Genomic DNA, 19,623 nt, shown 5'->3' on the forward strand with positions numbered 1-19,623 from the left:
AAACAGAACCAGAACGGTGTACTGGACAATGCATATTTTCCGCTCGCTGTCAGAGTTTACAATAAGTGTCTGTATTTTATGAATATTAGGCTTCAAAAACTGAAAATTTACTGAGGGGGAAAATGTAAATTTCACACGAAAAATTAAAGAAACCCCAAAGAGGTTTAGGATTAGGTACCTGAAGCCTAAAGGTCAGGATTAAGGTAAGGGGAATGCAATTAAAAATAATAAACCATTAACTAAGGAAAAACCCAACAAGCGTTACTACGTCACTTCCCATCACCCCATTGTAGGGGTCTGCAACAGATGAGCCCAAAACGCCCCACCACAGAGATCTGCAGCCAGATGCCTCTCAGAAAAGCACGCAACAAAGAGTTGATGGTTTATATCTAGTTATTCCAAACCTAAATGTTCTGACATTAACTTTAACCAGCGCTTTTCACAGCAGCTCTGCACGTTCAACAGGACATTATTGTCAAAACCCCTGGTCCATATAAAGCAGGCTATGGAAAAGATACTTACAGGGAACCACTGAGGAGTTGCGGTTCTTTTCCTTGTTGCTATCTTTGTGGGCACTAAAGCACTCCACAGCGCGTGTGTTGCACTGAGTCAGCAGCTGGAGAGAGAGAAAAGGGAGAAGTTCAGAACAGAAGATCAGAAAGAAAATCAGGTGTCAGCCCTGGGAGTCAGAGTAAATTAAAAATCAAGCATGGAAACGGAGATAAAAAGCAGGTTCACACCTGAGTTTAACAGTGCCAGTAATGAGCGTGTAAAGCTCAGGAGGAAGTGACACTGCATGCATGCAGTTATTTCCTCTCTCCTGGTGTTGGAGCGTGATGAAGCATTCATCAAGCTTTGCATCAGTGACAGACACAGCTTTATTACAGCCAACATCATAGGCTTTAAATCTATTCCCGTCTGGATCTGAAAAGCCACCATGCATGCCGCTAACCAGCTTCTGATCCAAACGCCGCCTGGACCTTTGCCAGCGGTGCGTCTGCAGATGGTGACAGCTCATCTAACTGGACCAGCCAGACTCCCAGAAGGTTTCACTCACCCTGAACTGCTTCTCCAGCTGCGTGCGGCCGGCAGAGTTTGGTGTGAGGATGCTGTTGACATAACTGTGCAGCTGCCAGGCGGGAACCTCTGTCTCTTTGCTCAGGATGTGCTCCATCAGAGCATCATGGATAAAAACATACTGCTCCTAAAGAAGAAATGTTGGAATGAGTTACTACAAGATAAATAATGATGGGAAAAAGCACAGAAAAAATTTTAAAAATGGTCCATGAAACCAATAGCATGTTTAAATTCAGCTTTCTTTGGTGAGATTTTATTTTCTTCAGCCTTTTATAAAGCCAATCACAGCACTTCAGCTGTTTGGCTGACTGTGATGACAGGTGGTGTTAAATAAAATAAGACGGCCTGTGGGAACTATTGTGCTGTGGAATAAAAATAGACATTTAAGAAAAGCTCTTCAATCAGGAGATGAAGGAGTGCCAAGATCTATAATCAGTGTAAATGTAGCAGCCTCATGGTGTAATAAAACTGCTACAATAAGAAGTAATTCATTGACATTTAGATCAAGTAAAAGAAAATACGCATCTGAGTCAACACATGCTTATAATAATACAGTAAGTAGATTCCAGATAATGGCCCATTTCATTTTCAACTCTATAATACTGTAAAATTATAACTGAATTCAAGTGTGGTAAAAGTGAGGGGTTTTGTGTCTGCTTCATTTACCCCCAGTCTCATAATGTCAACATTTTTGATACTATGATACTTTTTGATACCAAATGTTGCAAAATGCTTGGTTAAGTGAATGATTAATTGTTTGAAAATATTAAAGCTTTAAAAAACTACAAATTTTTAGTCATGATTTTAACCAAAAGCTGATGTCAGAGATAGAGTTAGAGAGCAGGAGTCCATTCAAATTGGCTGCTCAGCAAATGCTGATGTTTCTCAAGTCCTTTTAATGTAGCTGAAGCGCGCAAATTCATGTTTATCTCTATTTCAAGTTCATTGTGGTTTTTAACTTATGTAATTTTTTTGTGTATTTTTTTCTCTTTTGGTATCAAAACAGGTGATGATAATCTGACATCAGTGCAGCGTATGTGCGTAGTTTTAAAGTGCTACTCATATCAGAGCTATACTATGGTAAGAAAACATTTCTGTCAATATGTAGCCCAGAGGATATATCAAGATGCATGACAGGGTGGTGAGGCCTAAAAATAAAATAGTTAATTTTGCACTCACGACCCTGTTTATGATTTCAATAGATTTTCTTTTGATCTTATTAAAATAATTCTAATGAAAAAGAAAATGACCTGCAACATGGTTTGCTTTTATTTTATCAGAAACATTTAGCAAAAGTTAACTGAATTTAATTTTTGGGGTTACAGTGAAAGCTTTAGGGGTGCAGATGGCCTAGCGGTTAGGTCTTGCAACATGAAACGGGGTGGCCTGGGTTGTAGTCCGTCTTATGTTTCCTTTCCCACATGTCATTCCCCACTCTCTCATCCCTGTTTCCTACTCTATCCTCTGGACTGTCTGTAATGAAGGCATCAAAGGTTACAAAAAAAAAAAAAAAAAAAAAAAAAAAACAAAGAAAGGAGAATGAAAAAAGCAGGTTGTAAAGAAGTCTTTAAAAGTGCACGTAGGAGATTCAGGGTGGTATTTAGTATTAGGATTAGCATAGGGATTTTTTTTTATACGTATTAAATGTCACTACAAAAAACAGTTTACTTTGATTATATTTATATAAACCTGTTTCCCATGCAAACAACTGAGCCATTCAAGAAATTATATAAAATGGGAAAAACCAAGTTAGAAATAGGCTGCGTTATCCTATAAATAACAGATATTATTATTTATCGGAGTAACTTTGTTTTCTAACAGAACACACAATACATTCTATTACTGTAAGCAGAACCCTGATACTGTGACAAATGCATGTTATTCTAAAATAGATTCATATTATTTCACTTTCAAGACAAAACAACAACATATCTATAGAGAAGTACATATATATCATGTTCAGCGTTGTAGCAATTTCACCCAAAATTTATAAATGTAATAGCCTGGATATTATTGGCTCACCTTCCATGCTCTAAGCATGTCACAGACACACTTTCACCTGTTAATGCCATTCGTTCCTTTTAATAGAGGGCATTGTGGGAAAAGATGGCTGCTCTTAATCCAGAGGATTCCCATAGACAAGACACATTTGGAAGGACAAATGCTAGCTTGAAACAAAAGGACAACAAACGCCACTCACAGCTCTAAAAAAGCAGATATGCCTTAGTGCTGCAGCCAGTTGCATCTTTTGCAACTTTTCCCATTCATAGACAGTAATGGATAATTCCTATAAGTGGAGGTGTGTCTGTGACATGTCTGTGATGTGCACAGAGCTTGAAAGGTGAGCCAGTAATACCCAGTCTAGTGGTTTTGTGATGTCTGATGTGAGTGAAATTGCTGCAGCATTGATATTTTGCTGGAAGCCAGTTTGAGTAAAGTCAAAGCTTGTCTGATAGGGGGTTGAAATACACAAGGTTAGAAGGAAGCATAAGAGATGTCAATCCTGCATCATTTACAAAATCAAACACATAATTGTGGCCTTTTGATTGCTAAAGCAGAATAATTCTGGCGTTTAACATCTGTAAGCATCTGCATCTTGTTACATCTGTGTATGATGGTGAGTGCTCCACTTTACACTGTGTGTGACCTTTCCCTGAGCTGAAACGACAAAGAATAAGTCTACATGTCTGCCTCTATCTTTGATTAAAGCTGACCTTTTAAAAGTGAGAGACAGAGACAGTCTCGCAGCATTTAGGGAATGATTTAAAGTTTCTCACCTCAGTTTGAACTAGGTAGTTGCGTTGTGTGCGGATATGTTTGAGAAAATCCAGGACGCTGACTGTGCTTTTGTCCTTGATCTGTTGCAGCATGCTGTCAATGACGATGTAAGTTCCTGTGCGCCCAACCCCAGCACTGAGGAGCAGAGCACAAAGTAGTATGAGCAGAATAAAGGCCTATAGAGGGAGCTGTAAACCCAATCAGCATATATATGAGACTCCAGCACCCATCAGTTACATAATTATTTAGCCCTGGAGTTCTGCATTAAGATGTGTACCTGCAGTGCACCAGGACAGGGCCCATGTCTGCAGTGCGAGCTGCTGACGAGCGGTTGATGAAGGTGAGGACAGGGAGGGTGTACTCTGGCACTCCCATGTCAGGCCACTGAGTGTAGTGATACTGAACCACAATGCGTTCGTTAAGCTTCCCTTTAGGGTTCCCCTTCTGACCCTAGAACATGACAGCAGATAGATTTAACGTAGAAACTCGTCAAACAGGTCTTAAAAACTAGTTTAAAGTTAATGATGACTTTAAAAATCATTTCGCACAAACTAAGACTATGATTTAAAGGTGGAACTTCATTCAAACTAAAAAAGATTTAAAAGTGAAAACAAAGTTAGTCACACATAAACCTAACCTTTTTGACTTTAGTGTTCCTTATAAGGAAACGCCGCAGTGTGTAGCAGGCGTGCACTTTGGTGCTTTTCAGCGTCACCACAATGTTACCGTACTGCTCACTGTTCTCCGTCGGCCAGTACTGATCACATTTTCTCTGAGGGACACAACAACAGACAAAATGACTGACATCTACTCCTGAAATACAAGTCTCTTTCTAATGGTTTTATACTTCTATATCCATGTATGATTCAAGTAAACCTACTCTGCCTTTCTCCACCAGGTTTGTGATCATGACGATGATTCCAGTGTTCTGCTCCCACACCATCCTCCAGAAGTCCTCAAATGTGGACTTAAGAGGACCCTGAGCAGCGATATATGCCCTGGGACGGTTGTAGCCCTGGAAAACAAGAATTGGAAAATAGATCGTTATTACAGTTACTGTAGGGATTACCCTTAACTCCTCATGTAGCTTATGTGATCAGTTCAGGTCATCTATTTGATTCCTATAGCTTACAAAATAATAATAATAATAACAATAATAATAATAATAATAATAATAATTGAAGTCACTCAATATTTTTAAGAACATATCCATTTTTAAATCTGTGTAAATCCAAAATTTGTGGACTGTTTTAGAATGGGTACAGTTTCAGCTGTCTGAGCTGAGCCGTTGCAGCTGGAATCAGGCCGCCTGATGATTCTGTCTGTCAAATTGCAAACAGTTGGTTTTTGAACATTGCAAGCAGGTAAATGAGAAATGGAATTAATAATGTGTCATTTTAAAAGGCTATTAACCCCAAAAAATATTTGTTCAAAGAAAAATATTGTAGTAAATAGAATCATGCTACAAATTTTGGAAAAGTTTACATCATCCTTTTTAAAGACATTCTTCCAAACGGACTCACCAACATAATAAACTCCCCTGTCTCCTCCATCAGCTGTGCACATAAGAGGGATGCATGATGCTGATACATGAGAAATTCAAGTTGTATTGGCTTAATTAGTCGATGGAAAGTAATTAATTCATAGCAGATATCTTAGTTAAAACTGAGTGAGAAAAATTTTTTTTGTACTGAAATGGCCAGTGTATTTTCTGGCAGATCCATTTACCTGGTTGAAACCAGACTCAAAAAAAATGGAGAAACTCTGGTTATTCATTTGTTTTGTTTTTGACCAAAAAAATGGAAAAACAAGCCATTGTTTGACATGGAGGCTTTTATTTTGAAATGTTCACCTTTCCCAATGGGTCACATGATTTCCTTTTCCTCAAGTATTTCATTAAATGAAGAAAAAAAAATAACGGAACTGAAAAAACAAAAATTGGACGTCTTTTCTCAAATGTTATTTGTTTTTCCGTTTTTGCGACCACAATGAAAAACAGAAAACGTGTTGCCGGTTTTCATTTTTTTTCCATTTTTGGTCATAAACGAAAAACAGGATAACGAGTTTCTCCAGTTTTTTGAGTCTGGTTTCATCCAGGAAATGGATCTGCCAGAAAATACACTGACCTTAAATGGGCTGTGAAATTTTGCTGTAATACTATGACAGTTACAGAGATGGAAAAAATACATGACTATTTTACTTGAGTGAAAGTATAGTTACTCTGGTTCAACTTTCACTGAACCATAAGTAAAAGTGGTCTATAAATCTACTCAAGTAATAGAATTTTATTTAAGGTTTCCTTTAGGTACTGAGAAGCTACTGAGGAGTTGCAAGGTAAAATATGATCTTTCCTAATTGGCAAGATCATCAAGAGAATAGATCTCTAACCAGGTTGTTGAGGTAAAATCACACCTCTATAATAAAGTTGAATATAGAGCAAATTGACAGTGTTAATTAAACTCATATATAGTTAAACTTAAGTTTGTTTTTTTCTCTCCTTTTATATTGAGGGATGAACATGTAATTTGTTAGAAATTATTGTTTTGAATTCTTTCCCCTGTATTAACAATTCTGAAAATCAATAAAAAAAATATTTAAACAAAAATTTAACACTTTTAAAGTCTCTGTATTGGTTTACACTTCATATAACTGAACTACACTTTTGAAAGTTTTAAATATTTTAAAATGTGACATTCTCTGAAGTCACGCCCTCTCACGGGAAAGACAAAAACTGCTAGGATCTCACTGTTAGAGCTGTCCAGCCCTACATACATATTTATATTTAATACAAAGCATGTTTAGAGACCAACTTTTTCTCTTGAATTTGTTACCATGTCCATTAATTTTATAATCACATATACAATCAAATATAGTATAAAACAATATATAAAGAACGAAAATTTTCAAGTATTGGTTAAAACTCACATCCACATAGTTGGCATTGATGTAATCTGAGTGTTTGGCATCTTTCCCCGCCAGAGCTCGTAGTTTGACCCTGCTGTGATCATCTAAAGAACAAGTTGAGATGTTTTTTTTGTATGAATTATTAAAAAGAATTAACGGAAAATGTGAAAAACCATACCAGATATCACAACAGGAGACATTGGTATTTGTGATTACAGAGCTGACTCACAGGCCACGATGTTGATGTATCTGTTTTTGTGCTTGTTGTCGGGATGGTTGGAATGTTCTGCTGTGATTTTCAGGTCTGCTGTGGAGCGCTGGACCTCCTGTTGAGACACAGAACAAAAAGATTTTATTCAAAAAGCAGAGACAATACTATGGAATATCTTTCTGAGGAAGCTTCAAATGCTTTTCTAGTAATGGCATGTTTTTATTTCTTAACTACATTTTGTTTCAGATATTATTGGTCTTTGAAGAAAACTAAACCCCAAAGCAGGACCGTCAGGACAAAACCAAACCCTGAAATACAATAATTGCTGCTAATACTGCTCCAATGCAGTGCTTTTGAAAAACAAACACATGAGCTTCACATTAAATGACCCCAATTAGAGTGAATCCTCTGGGGATGAAGCGTTTGCCTCGTTTCTTAACCTGGTTACATGAGGAATGTGTTCCCATCCAACCAACCAGCAGACAGACCTTCTTCTTCTCTAATTAACCTCCTTGTCTCTCTTGATCTCTCTCTCCGTCTTACTCTCACCCATCTGTTCAAAAATGAGCAACCCTTCACAAACAGATGCAGAAAGCTCTCTGCTCAGACCCAGTGTAGATGGGGGGAAGTAATCGGTACTGAATAGTAATCACTACTTAACCCCAGTGTAAAAGGCAAATGTACTTTTCTATAGCCTCTGATCTCAGGAGGCTTTTACATCTAGTGTGTTTGGTTCAGTCCAAACATACTCTCAAGCAGTTTATGATTGGTTCAGAGCTAAATGCGGAATCTGTAATTGAAGCTAAAAGGGAGAACGAGAGCGCTTTAAAGGAAGGATTTTGGTGTTCCTCCAAACTGACTGTGGTGAGGTTTGTTTGTAGCCTGACAGCAAACAAAGCATCCACTGGATTAATGCTAGAGGACAGTAAAATAGGACTTTTCAATCTCAAAACCTCTGTATTTTTCACATGTTTTCAATGAAAAGTGAAATGCACAAAATGCAACACTGTAATTATCAAACTCTAAACCTATCTTGGTTTCTGTTTCTGTATATGATGATGCTGTTTACTGAGCAAAGGCTGAAGTAAAGTAGCAGGTAATGCAGGTCAGATTAGGGCTCAGTAGGTCAAAAAAACTTTAAGTCTTCATGGTAAGTTTCTATAAAGTCAATGGGCTCATTCACAAACCATTCTTAGGAAGAAATTTTGAGTACATTTGAGAGCAATCTTATACACATTATGTGCTGATATGCCAGCGCAAAATGATAAGTTATTGTGTTTATCATCATTTATCATATTTTTGTAAAAACACTTACATCTAAACAACAAAATGTTAATTAAAACAGGAACCTAAACTAAGAACCAGGGCATGAATTTTTAAATATACACCTTTGTTCAAACGCTGACATTTCAAAGGCAGATTCATCAAATGCCCTATTTTTCATTTTTTTCAAATTCCAGCTATTAAAGGACATGTGCTGTCAAACATTAAACTATTTTGAAAAAGTAAGCAATATAACTCATCTCAATTGTTTCCAGCTATGCCATGTTTCTGTCTCTAGTGTGCATTAAATATCCACTACTGGTGCTAAAAATTATATATTTAAATCATCCTGTATGGGTTTTATCACATCCTGTAAAACTCAAGTATTTTCTACACCAATGGTTCTCAACTAGACTCAGGACCCACCAGGCTCTCTTATGACAAATCACGACCCAAATTTCCAAAAAATTTTCAACAATGCATGTTTAGTTAATTGAATATGCTGCAGTTCTGAGCAGGATTGGACCAAAATACATGATATGAAAAATAGAAGGGACAAAACTGACAAGTTTTACACCCTCTTTTCCCATCATTATGTGTAAATTTTTGCCAATTTTGCAGAGATCTTGAGAAATTACTTCATTATCATAAGAAAAGTAGCCTTATTCATTGCAAGACAAGGATATAAATTAGTTTAAAATATTGACCAAACATTAAAATATACCCAATTTCACAGTAAAACAGGGTACAATAAAAGGTATTGATACATGTCTACTAAGGACTTCAGGACTTCTTGCCACCATTTTTTTTTTACAGATACCTATTCGCGACCCAGTGAAAACTGCTCTGTGACCCACTAGTTGGGAACCACTGTTCTACACCTAGCATGTTTATTAATGTCTATATTCTTATTTGAGCATTTTTGATGTCTTGAGATTAGGGTTGTCAAATGATCAAATAATCTCAGAATTTCTGTATTTAACTGCAGTTAATCTCCCCCTTTGTTGCATACTGAAACTCCACTTCTTGCATTTTAAACTGCTTTTGGTTCAGATTACTTCTGACTCCTGTCTACTGAGCTATACGCAAGTTTTAAAAAAGTGAAATGAGACATTAAAAGAGCAGTAGTGGACTTATTTTATGTCACTTTGACTGCAGGGAGATGCTGAAGAGGCTTAACTAAAGGGTACTGAAAGGGACAACAAAGTATGTGAAAAATATAAAAATCTAGCTGCCTTTACAGATGTTTACAAAGATTTGATGTCAATGTCGGTCTGGGCACAGTTTAAACTTTGCTGTCACATTCTTGTCCTTTTGTGTGACAAATCCAAAGTAGTGTTCATATTACCACATATGTAACGGCATCCTTATTTAAATTATGCTGCCATTTTCCTCCATCTACTCGAGAAAATGTGTCAGTCACCTTAATTAGCGAGTGTCTGAGTGGATTTAAAGGGACACAGATTTGTTGTTTGTTTCTCCATGCTCTCATTCAGCACGAAGTTAGAGGATTTACAGTCACGCAAGTAACAAGATTATTATTTTGCAGAAACAGTATTGTGATTACAAAGTAAGCAGTATTACAATGCTGTGTTACAGACAAAATTGATGACAGTTTCACGTTACACCTAACACTGGTGATTAAAAAAGTAATACTCTAATTATGAACATTCATTAATCATTAATAATGCATTCATGGTGACAGCCTTACTTAAATCTTTTCAGCCCTGTGTGATTTCTGTGTGTGCATGGCCCTGCAGGAAAATGCCCTTATATGGACACTGAAGCATTGTTGCTCGTCACTGAATAGACAAAACATCACAAGCTTACAGCGTCCCTGCATTGATCCATTTTGGAGCACTGGTGAAAACAATGCAGCAGTTTACAAACAGTTTCATGAATAAGTCTTGGAAGCTTCATATGATCTTCTTAAGGAAAAATTTAAGAAACAAATCATAGGTGAATGAGAGTGAGTGAGGCCCAATTCCAGCATAATGTGGCAGCAAAAACCTAAAAGCTACTATTTGTGTCTTTTTTTCAACTGTATGAACCAGCTGAACCTATCTCCAGTGCAAAAAGAACCATTTGTGAGATGGCAAAGGTCGACAATGCTTCAAAGTGAATCATCATTGGAGTGCTGATGAAAGTGTACCTCAAACTCTTCAGAAAAACCCTGCAGGTTGTTCTTGTAGAGCTCCATGATGTGTTTTACAAAGTGCTTCACGGGTATGGCCTCCATGTCATCTGCAGGAGGAGAAAGAGAATGGTTAGGAGAGTGTGCAAAAACGTGCTTCATGCTGTGTTATTAGGGTTCATTTCTAAACATAGTGTAATCCATCTAAACTTAAAACTAAAAGTAAGGAAATTTGTGTTTGGTACATTATTTCTTTGTTGTAACAATGCTTCTTGGATATAAATGTTATACCGTTGGAAAGCCTGTTTATTACCCTTTTAAATGATGCCACATTTGTAAGGAACATGCATTTGTGAGATGAGCAGCAGAGCTGAGTATGTGGGTTGCGCCCATGAAAAATGTGCCAAATCTTCTTTGTCAATGCCAAACAGCTTATTTTGCTGTTTACATGCATGTTAGCAAGACACAGAAAAATGTCATTTTTCTGCGGCTTTAATGCGACCAGAGAGCAAATATAAGGCTTTAATCAAAAATATTTTAATTTCAAATCAATACATAATATTCCTGATTTAACAATGACTTCTTAGATTAACAAAAGGATTGAAAAACTAAAGAAATGTTTCATAAAGCCCAAACTAAGTAGTTAGATGGCTGGTTTCATCTTGGGAAGGGGCAATATCATAGGTTAAAAGTAGTACCAATCAAAAAAGCAGCAAGTGTCCTTTAAAAAAAATCAATGTTGGCTATTGAATGTGTAGAATAAAATGCCATTTTTGCATTTATAAACTATTTCTAGGTTAATTAATTTATTGAAGGTCTTTTTTGGTCCACAGCTTGGTAATTAACAAAATCATTTTTTATGTTTCTGCAATGGTAATACACCAATATGTAGATGCTCTTTAACCCAAATGATATTTTTAATGCTAAAATGTAATTATTATTGTCATCCATGAATTTTCAAACTTATTGATTTACAAAAAAACTGAAAAAATAGTAAAGCACATTAATATTTCTTGATTTATATGTCAAATTATAGTTATTTACTTGCATTCCTGAACAGAAAAATTAGTTTTAGAGGTTGAATGTTATGCTTGATTAATTTCTGACTTCTCAGAGAAGCACTGTGAGCCGGCTCAAATTTGGGTATAATAAGGTGAATTCAGTTTGAAATTCCTCATTCCTGTTCAAAATGGTAAAACACGGAGAGCTCACTGAAAATGAAAGAGTTCGCATTAAAGCACTTCATGATGCTGGATGGTCTCTGAGACAAATAGGGAAAGACATAAAGTGTTCTCACAGTGTGGTCAAGTATGCTTTGGAGTCAAAAGCAGAGACTGGTACTTACAAAATGCGCCAAGGAAGAGGCAGGAAACCAAAGTTAACTGAAGCAGATGTCAGACACCTCAAGATCTGAAGTACTAGAGACAGAAGGAAGACCACTGCTGATCTTCAGGCAGAGATGAATGCTTCTAGATCAGAGTCTGAGAAAGTCTCCAGAATGACCATAAGCAGACGACTGACGGAACAAGGCTTAAAGGGAAGAATAGCGGCTAAGAAGCCATTATTGAGGCCTGCAAACATCCAGAAAGGCCTCAGATTTGCCAGGGAGCACAAACAGTGGACTGTTGATGACTGGAAGAAGGTACTCTGGACGGACGAGTCCAAGTTTGAACTCTTTGGTCAGCATCATCGTGTTTATGTCCGCAGAAAAGCTGGAGAATGTTTTGATGCCAGATGCATCCACAGTGAAACACGGTGGAGATTCCATTATGGTATGGGGTTCCATTTGTAGATATGGCGTGGGCAAATGAGTGAAAATCCATGGTATCATGAACAAGAGCATTTACCAACATCTTAGTGCATCATGGAATCCCCTCTGGACTGAATCTGATTGGTCGTGGGTTCATACACCAACAAGACAATGACCCTAAGCATACTTCAAAGCTGTGCAGAGACTATCTGACCAAGAAAAAGGAATCTGGAGTACTGGAACTGATGGACTGGCCAAGTCAAAGTCTGGATTTGAATCCTATTAAGCAAATTTGGGATTTAGTGGACTCAAAGATTGATGGCACAAAAGTTTCATCTAAAGCAAATCTGTGGGAACAGCTAGAAACTATTTGGAACTCAATAAGAAAAGAGACTGTGGAAAAGTACATAAAAACAATGCCAGCAAGAATGCAAGCTGTTTTCAAGGCCAAAGGAGGCCATACAAAATATTAAGTTTTTTTGGTTATTATATGTGGAAAAGGACTATTTAGTTGTTTCAGTTTTTTATTTGCCAAATAAATAACAATAACATTTTTAGTTTTTGAAAGATTTCTAAAATATTTATGTTTTCCCGTTTTTATGACAGGTGGTCTAATAAATTTGTTAAGCACTGTATATGTATGCACTATTTCATGTTGTATTACCAGACTACTTGATCACAAATGTCTAGATTTGGTATTTTGAACATTTATAGGAGGGAGCATCTGTCTTGTCTGAGCCAAATCAGCCCCGAATCACACATGAGGGTTTTTGATAAGGCTGGTCACCATCACACTGAGACAATAGAGCGAGGGACCCAGCTGTCTCTGCTGCTGATACTGGCCGATGTCTTAACTCAGGCAGCCTGGCAGCTGGGGCCTTCAGGGCTCTTAACCTGCCTCAGTGGTTACAGCGTAAAGGTGAAATCTGCCTGGTTAATCAGTTCATCTATCAAAATGTCTTTCCAACCCTTTATTGGTGTCAGGAGACTTATTTCAGTCAGATCCGTTTATCAGGATGGTTTTGGTGGAATTGTGGCTTCAGGAGGTAGATATTTAAATAGAGTGCAGCTTATTAGGCCTTTTTAGTACTGATGTTGGGATTTAAAACTGTGTAAAGGTATGTCCATATGCATGCTTGCATAGTTTGCACTTTTATTTGTAATAGAGAACCTCAAGTATTTTTTTTTTTTTACGGATCAAGGGAAAATCATCTTTTCCTACAGTGTACCTAAGGAAAAAAAAAAAAAAAGCTTAAATTCACTGATATCACTAAGCCAATTTAAGAGGATCATAAAGAATGTAGAATCTAAACAAACAGTTGTTCCCCTAAAAGAGCACTGGTCTTTTGAAATAACTTTTTTTAATTGGTGCAGTTTTTCCAAATAATGTTGTGCAAGTTGTTTTGAATGTGCTTTTATGATTTTGTAAGGCTACAATCATCACTTTGTGTCTCTTATAAAAGAGATTTTTAATTCTAATGGACTTTCTCATTGAATAAAGGTAAAACCAATAATAATAACAGTATTCATAATAAAAAATAGCCATATGGACCCGTCTTTTTCTATGAATACATCTATATAACTATAACAAATGATCACAAGAGATGCAAATTCAAATCCTAGTTATCCTTGTATGACTCTCCTTTCATTGCACATTTTCTGATTTATTCAAATAGTACATGATCAGCTTTTCAGAAAAAAATGGCAGCGAGACAAATTTCCAGTTTCTAAAAGGATTGAAAAGGATAAAAGAAAAAAGGAAAAGGGAAGAAAGCATGGAAGAAGAAATAAAGGGATAAAGGTAGAAAAAAACAGCAATAAAAGCTTGATGAATGTAGAGTCGATAGCAGCCTCAGCTGTGCTCTTTAACTATGATATCACAGCCTTGAAATGTCCCCGAGCTTTAAGCCACTGTGAAAGTAAAGTGTGATATCGACTAGCTGCCACAGTGCTGCAGCCCGGGACATTAAAAGGCTACAATAAGCCGGTCACACAACTCCTACAGGAGGTGCTCTCAGTTCACATGTTAATGAACAGAAACTGTTGCTAATGAAGACGCTAAGATGATAGAGAAAAGCATTTGAAGTTGTTAATTATGGCCTGAGGACGAGTCCAGTATCAGGAGACGCTGATCACTTCAAGTCAGAGAACATTCCTTTGGTCACTGAGTTTTAAACATTCAGTTTTAAGAGTTAAAACTAAGATCTTAGGTTGTTGATAGATGTTAGTTGTCTATCATTATGCACATGCCTGCACAGCTGTACAGCTCCTCTATTATTTTCATTATTTTTAATTTATTCCATTTATTTCCTTGACACTAGCAATGCTGTTTAAAATCCCTTTAAGGCAGTTTTATAGTCTTTCATTTATTGCTGATTGCATTCCACACTCTTAAAAGGAGAGCTGTTGTAATAGCTGACATATACGGTATGATATTTAAATATAGCTCTGGATAAAATTTAACACTGTCCAAACTCTTTTTCAAGATAATTTTCCAGGACATTTTTAGTAATAATGTAGCTGGTATAACAGAAACATATTGTGTCTGCACACCACTTTGTTCCTTTCAGTGAAATTATGATTGGCTTGAGTTTTATTTAACAACTGGCTCCACTGATAATTAACAGTGATATCAGCTGTCTATTGAGCTTATGTTACCCTCCAGGATTTTTGTTAAAATGGTTCTGCCCTTCCCAAACAAAGACTGATGAATGTGAAACATATCCCATGCAATATTTATGAGTAAAGGTCTGTCTGGTGTGTCAGGTTTTTTGTGTTTTCTGTCAATGGAAAAACTGGCCAACTGCCTTCCAGGTTTTCGAGGACACTTGGAAACCCTGTTATACAGACTACTGCAAAAATGTATTTCTCTCTGGCAATTCAAAGGTTTCTGTGTGGGTGAAATGAACATTTTTCTACATATTTTACAACATTTCTTCAAACATCAGACTTTGAAAAAAATGAATATGAACTTTAATTGAATTTTTACTTTTAATCTGAAAAGTCTGGCTCATTTTTACGACTAGAAAACCTAAATGAGAATACTCAATTTGGTAGTCAGGAGGAATATTCTGAACACTTAAACAAAAGGTGCTCGCTTATTCCAACCCAAACCACTAGATAGTAGAACAGTTAGAAGAAAAAACATTTCAGCAGTGGAGTCTTATTTTTTCCAGAACTGTATGAATACTCTCTTCATTATTGTATCAAGTTTTTTTCTCTCATTAAAAAAGTTTTTTTTTAATGAAAAGTCACACTGACTGGAGAAAGTCAAAGAGAAACACAAAACTACAAGTATGACAAAATATAATCCTTTTTTGTTGTGGGATCGTTGATTTAAAACAGTTTCAATAACAATTTGAAACATACTTTGATGTAAAATGATAAGAATATTCTGATATAAAGGAAGTTATCTGGCTCACCTGGAATAGGGATGATTGGTATATTCTCATTGGCCACCACTCGTGGAGAGCTGCTCTCCTCCACATAGAAGTGAGCTGTCTGGAAAAACCTCCTGCAGGGACACACAGAGAGCAGTGTAGTGTGACACCACAGGAAGAGTCTATTAGGGAGTCGTTTTCCTATCATTCACAGATCCGGTCTGTCAACATCAGCATGAAAAAAAAGAAAGTTGAATAGAGTGACAGAGGAACTGCTAATGAAAACCCCAGAGTGGTGGGGACACAGCTGATCGCACACCGATAGAGTCTGCTCGGCTCCTGGAAACACAGACCAAGCTGACTACTGGGAACAGGTAAACAACTCACAGCGACACAGCACAGAGCCAAATTTAGCTCTTTATTCAAACTGAACTCAACTAATCCAAACACAGATTCTCTCTACAGGGCAACACATGTCACCTTAAAGAGGTCCCAGTCCTACTTGAGGACTACAAAATCAAGTTTAAGGCAGATTTTTAAAAGAAACAGTGAGTGACTGCTGCCAGCTGCTGCTGCACATGTCCTCAGGTAAACTTTTCTTGTTTGTCATGACAAGAGGAAACTTGATATCCATGCTACCTTTCCAAAGGTGTCCCTGTGTGTTTTGGAGTCATAATGTTGCACCCCCTGCCGGTCACACCCTTCAAAGTTTTACTCAGTTCAAGCTCCAAAGTTACCAAACAGAAAAAAAAAAATGCAAATCTTCTAGAGTCAGTACTTAAACTGATTGAATAAACTTAAGAAAACAATTGGTGATTTCAAGCTTTCTAAAAAGAGAAACAGCACAATTATTCAAGGCTACGATTTCTCCATTCAGGACAACCTTAAAAATAAGCAAATCTTTCATGCAAAGTAAAACAATAGTTAGACGGAGCAGGAACATAGGAATTCAATTTTGACTTTTTAAAAGGCTGCTGCTAAACAGAGAAGCTGTCTGCATATAAGACTTTATAGGTCCTGAACACCTTTGCACATCCTCTCAGCTTCCACCCCCTCCTCACTTACAGGCACACACACAATGTACACTAATGAATGCACATAAAAGACCCACGCTCCAACCCTGTGCAAGCACTTCCCAGGTTTCATCCTACCTGTATTTTATGCAGAGGAGGGTGCAGATGCTCGACATTCTTTACAAGAGAGATAGAGCAAAAATAAAAATTAAAAAAAAGGCTGCACAGCATATAAAAGGTGAGATATAACAGAGGGAGAGAGAGAGGGAAGAGAGAGAAAAAGAAAGAGAAAGAGAGGGGGAGTGAAAACAATAAAGGGAGGAGAGTCCTATCCCCCACCTTGTCTTACGTCACAGCCTCCCAGTCTAATGACTCCCCATGGGTGCTGATGTGCTGCAGCTAACTAAGCGGCACAGTCAGCTCCTCCTCTCTGATTTTTCTCCTCAGGTCCCAAATGAATCGTTTGTTTTGGGAACAGGAACAGGGATGAAATAGGGTTTGTTATTGGATGTTGGCTGCAGAAAAACATCAGAGTGAAGATCCCATTTAACACGGACATCATCATCACTGAGATTATTATTTTTTTCTCAGCTGAACATCTGTGAGTTTGTCTTCAAACACCTCAGGCCTCAGGGGCTTCCAGATGTGTTCTGTAACACCTCCAATTAATTCCACTGTAGATGGCCTCATAACTAAACATTAACTTGAAAAAAAACTAGCAAGAGTTAGATGAGAAAATGGTGATAAACTTCAAAGATGGTCCACTAATCACTCATTCTGCACAAACACATCTAAATTAATAACAAAAAATGTGATGTGTAGCTGTTAATGACCAAAATATCTGCAGCAAGAGAAACTCACTGTCTTTAACAGCTGAGCTGTTGGAACCAGAGGTACACAGAGCATGAAGACTAAAGAGACTGTGAATGGCTTGATTTCATCTTTCATCATGGTCTTTCCCCCAGGGGAAGCAGGCATTGTCTGCGAACTGTCAAGAGCTGTCACAACAACAGCTGTGAGGGGCCAATTCTAATCTCAGAGATGCCCCTGCTCCTCTGCAGAAATACCACAACTCTCAGAAACTCATCCAGACTGAGTTTTTCTTCTGTAACACTGCTTTGAAGTCTGTTTTTCGAGGATCAACAGAGAGAGATCAGCCAGCTATTTAAAAGTTGTATTAACAGTGAAATAAGGAATAAAGACCTGTAAGTGTGCCTAAACGTACCATAGAAGAATAATTGATCAAGGTATTTAAAGTAGAAGCAAAAGCAGCTCTCCAGAATGAACATAAAGTCAGCCAAATAAAACTGTAAATATGTGGGGGACCAGCCGAGGAAATGCTCCATCCCGCTATTTGTGACTCATTAACTGACCCCCAACCCCCACCTCACTCCCTGTGCCAGCAGCCTGGTCTGTGTAATTACTGAGGATCCAATAGGGCGGCTGCAAATCAGCCTGGCAGATGAAGACACAGCTGGGACCCTCTTCTGGCTCTGCAGGGCCCTCAGGTCTCCTGACCCTCACCCAGGTGGGAGACGGGTCTGATGAACTCTAGAAAGCCGTGTTAAAAGCAGAGCCAGTTTGAACCAGGCTTGCTGAATGTGGAGCAGACTGAAGGGAAAATCCAGACATGCATTAAGGTGTGAAAACTTCAACCAAAATGTGAATGTTGAAAGTGATGGATTGTGTCATTGTGGGGGAGGGGAAGCTAGAAAGATAGCTGTATGGGGGCTCTCCTCCCTTTTACAGTTTTTACTCCTCATTTCTTTCTTTCCCTCCCATTTTTCCATTTTTTCTATGTTGTGCAGCCCTCTTATGTTTTTTAAACGTTTACTTCATCTCTTAAGAATGACAAAAAAAAAGACACAGTTTTAGTGATGTCACCTGAAGAGGCATTAGAAAGGTCAAAGGTGGTGGTTGCAGCATTTGAAACACAACTCCATCCAACTTACATTCAGTCCAAAAACAGGCCACACCCAATTTAATGCAGAACTCTAAAAATTCATAAAACTGCATCAGATGAATTATGAAAAAGTCATACAGTTTTCACTTATTTTCATAAAGAGCTGCTGAGACCAACACCATTTATGAAACAGACTGTAAATATCCATTTCTGCAGTAAAAATTTAAATTTTAACATGGGACCTACTGGGGATTCCAAGGTTCTGCAGCCAGCCTCAAGTGGGTACCTGATAAGGTGCATTTTTTATCATTAAGGGATGGCTTACCTTTGCATCGCAGGACACTGGTGCTTGGTTTGTATGCAATAGCATATGATGGTATGATATTTAGTCTCCATCCTAAAACCAAAGCACTCATCTTATCAGCATTTCCTGAGATGCATCACCAGTTACAGCTACAGTGCCTATGAAAGTATTTACTCCCTTGGGTGTTACGGTTTTATTGATGAAAGAGTGGCAAAGAGAAAGCCACTGTTGAAGAAAATTCATATTAAATCTTGACTGGAGTTCCTTAAAAGGCACATGGGAGACTCCATGGTCAAGTAGAAGGAAGTTCTTAGGTCTGATGAGACCAAAATGCTGCCGTTTGGCCATCAGACAAGACATATGTTTGTCGGACTCCAAACAGTGCACATCACTACCAACACAATACAGTGGGGATGGTGTGTTTGTGGCAGCATCATGCTGTGGGGATGCTTCTCAACAGCCAGCCCTGGAAAGCTTGTAAAGGTAGAAGGTAAAATGAATGCAGCAAAATATGGTAAAATCCTGGAGGACAATCTTATTCAGTCTCCAAGAGAACTATGGCTTGGGAGAGGATTTATTTTCTAGCAAGACAATGGCCTGAAGCATACAGCGAAGGCTACACTGAAGTGGTTTAAAGACAACAGGTGAATGGTCTGGAGTGGCCATGTCAAAGCCCAGACCTTTATCCATAGTTTGAGGCTGGACTTTGCAGTGTCCAGATGTGCAAGCCTGACTGAGACCTATTCACGCTGACTCAGTGCTGTGATTGCAACTAAAGGTGCATCTACTAAATACTGACTTGCAGTCACTTCTTTTACATTACATATTTTTGTTTGATTGACATTACTATGTAGAAATCTGAAATTAAAAATGTTTTGATGTCAAAAAAGCCAAATTATATTGACC

General features: G+C 37.8%; 1 protein-coding gene across 1 annotated transcript in view; it reads right to left on the minus strand.

Annotated features, from left to right (window-relative positions):
- Nucleotides 1–19,623, minus strand: part of ca16b (carbonic anhydrase XVI b) — a 172,186-nt gene that overhangs the window by 8,538 nt on the left and 144,025 nt on the right. Inside the window, exons 14-23 of the mRNA XM_041780135.1 lie at nt 15,540–15,631; nt 10,386–10,477; nt 6,989–7,085; nt 6,781–6,863; nt 4,736–4,870; nt 4,493–4,627; nt 4,133–4,305; nt 3,855–3,990; nt 1,058–1,204; nt 523–616 (exon numbers count right to left, since the gene is read on the minus strand). Of these exons, the coding sequence (XP_041636069.1) occupies nt 523–616; nt 1,058–1,204; nt 3,855–3,990; nt 4,133–4,305; nt 4,493–4,627; nt 4,736–4,870; nt 6,781–6,863; nt 6,989–7,085; nt 10,386–10,477; nt 15,540–15,631 (1,184 nt within the window). The remainder of the gene's footprint in view (nt 1–522; nt 617–1,057; nt 1,205–3,854; nt 3,991–4,132; nt 4,306–4,492; nt 4,628–4,735; nt 4,871–6,780; nt 6,864–6,988; nt 7,086–10,385; nt 10,478–15,539; nt 15,632–19,623) is intronic.

The sequence above is a fragment of the Cheilinus undulatus genome, linkage group 3, assembly GCF_018320785.1.
Source record: "Cheilinus undulatus linkage group 3, ASM1832078v1, whole genome shotgun sequence".
Lineage (NCBI taxonomy): Eukaryota > Metazoa > Chordata > Actinopteri > Labriformes > Labridae > Cheilinus > Cheilinus undulatus.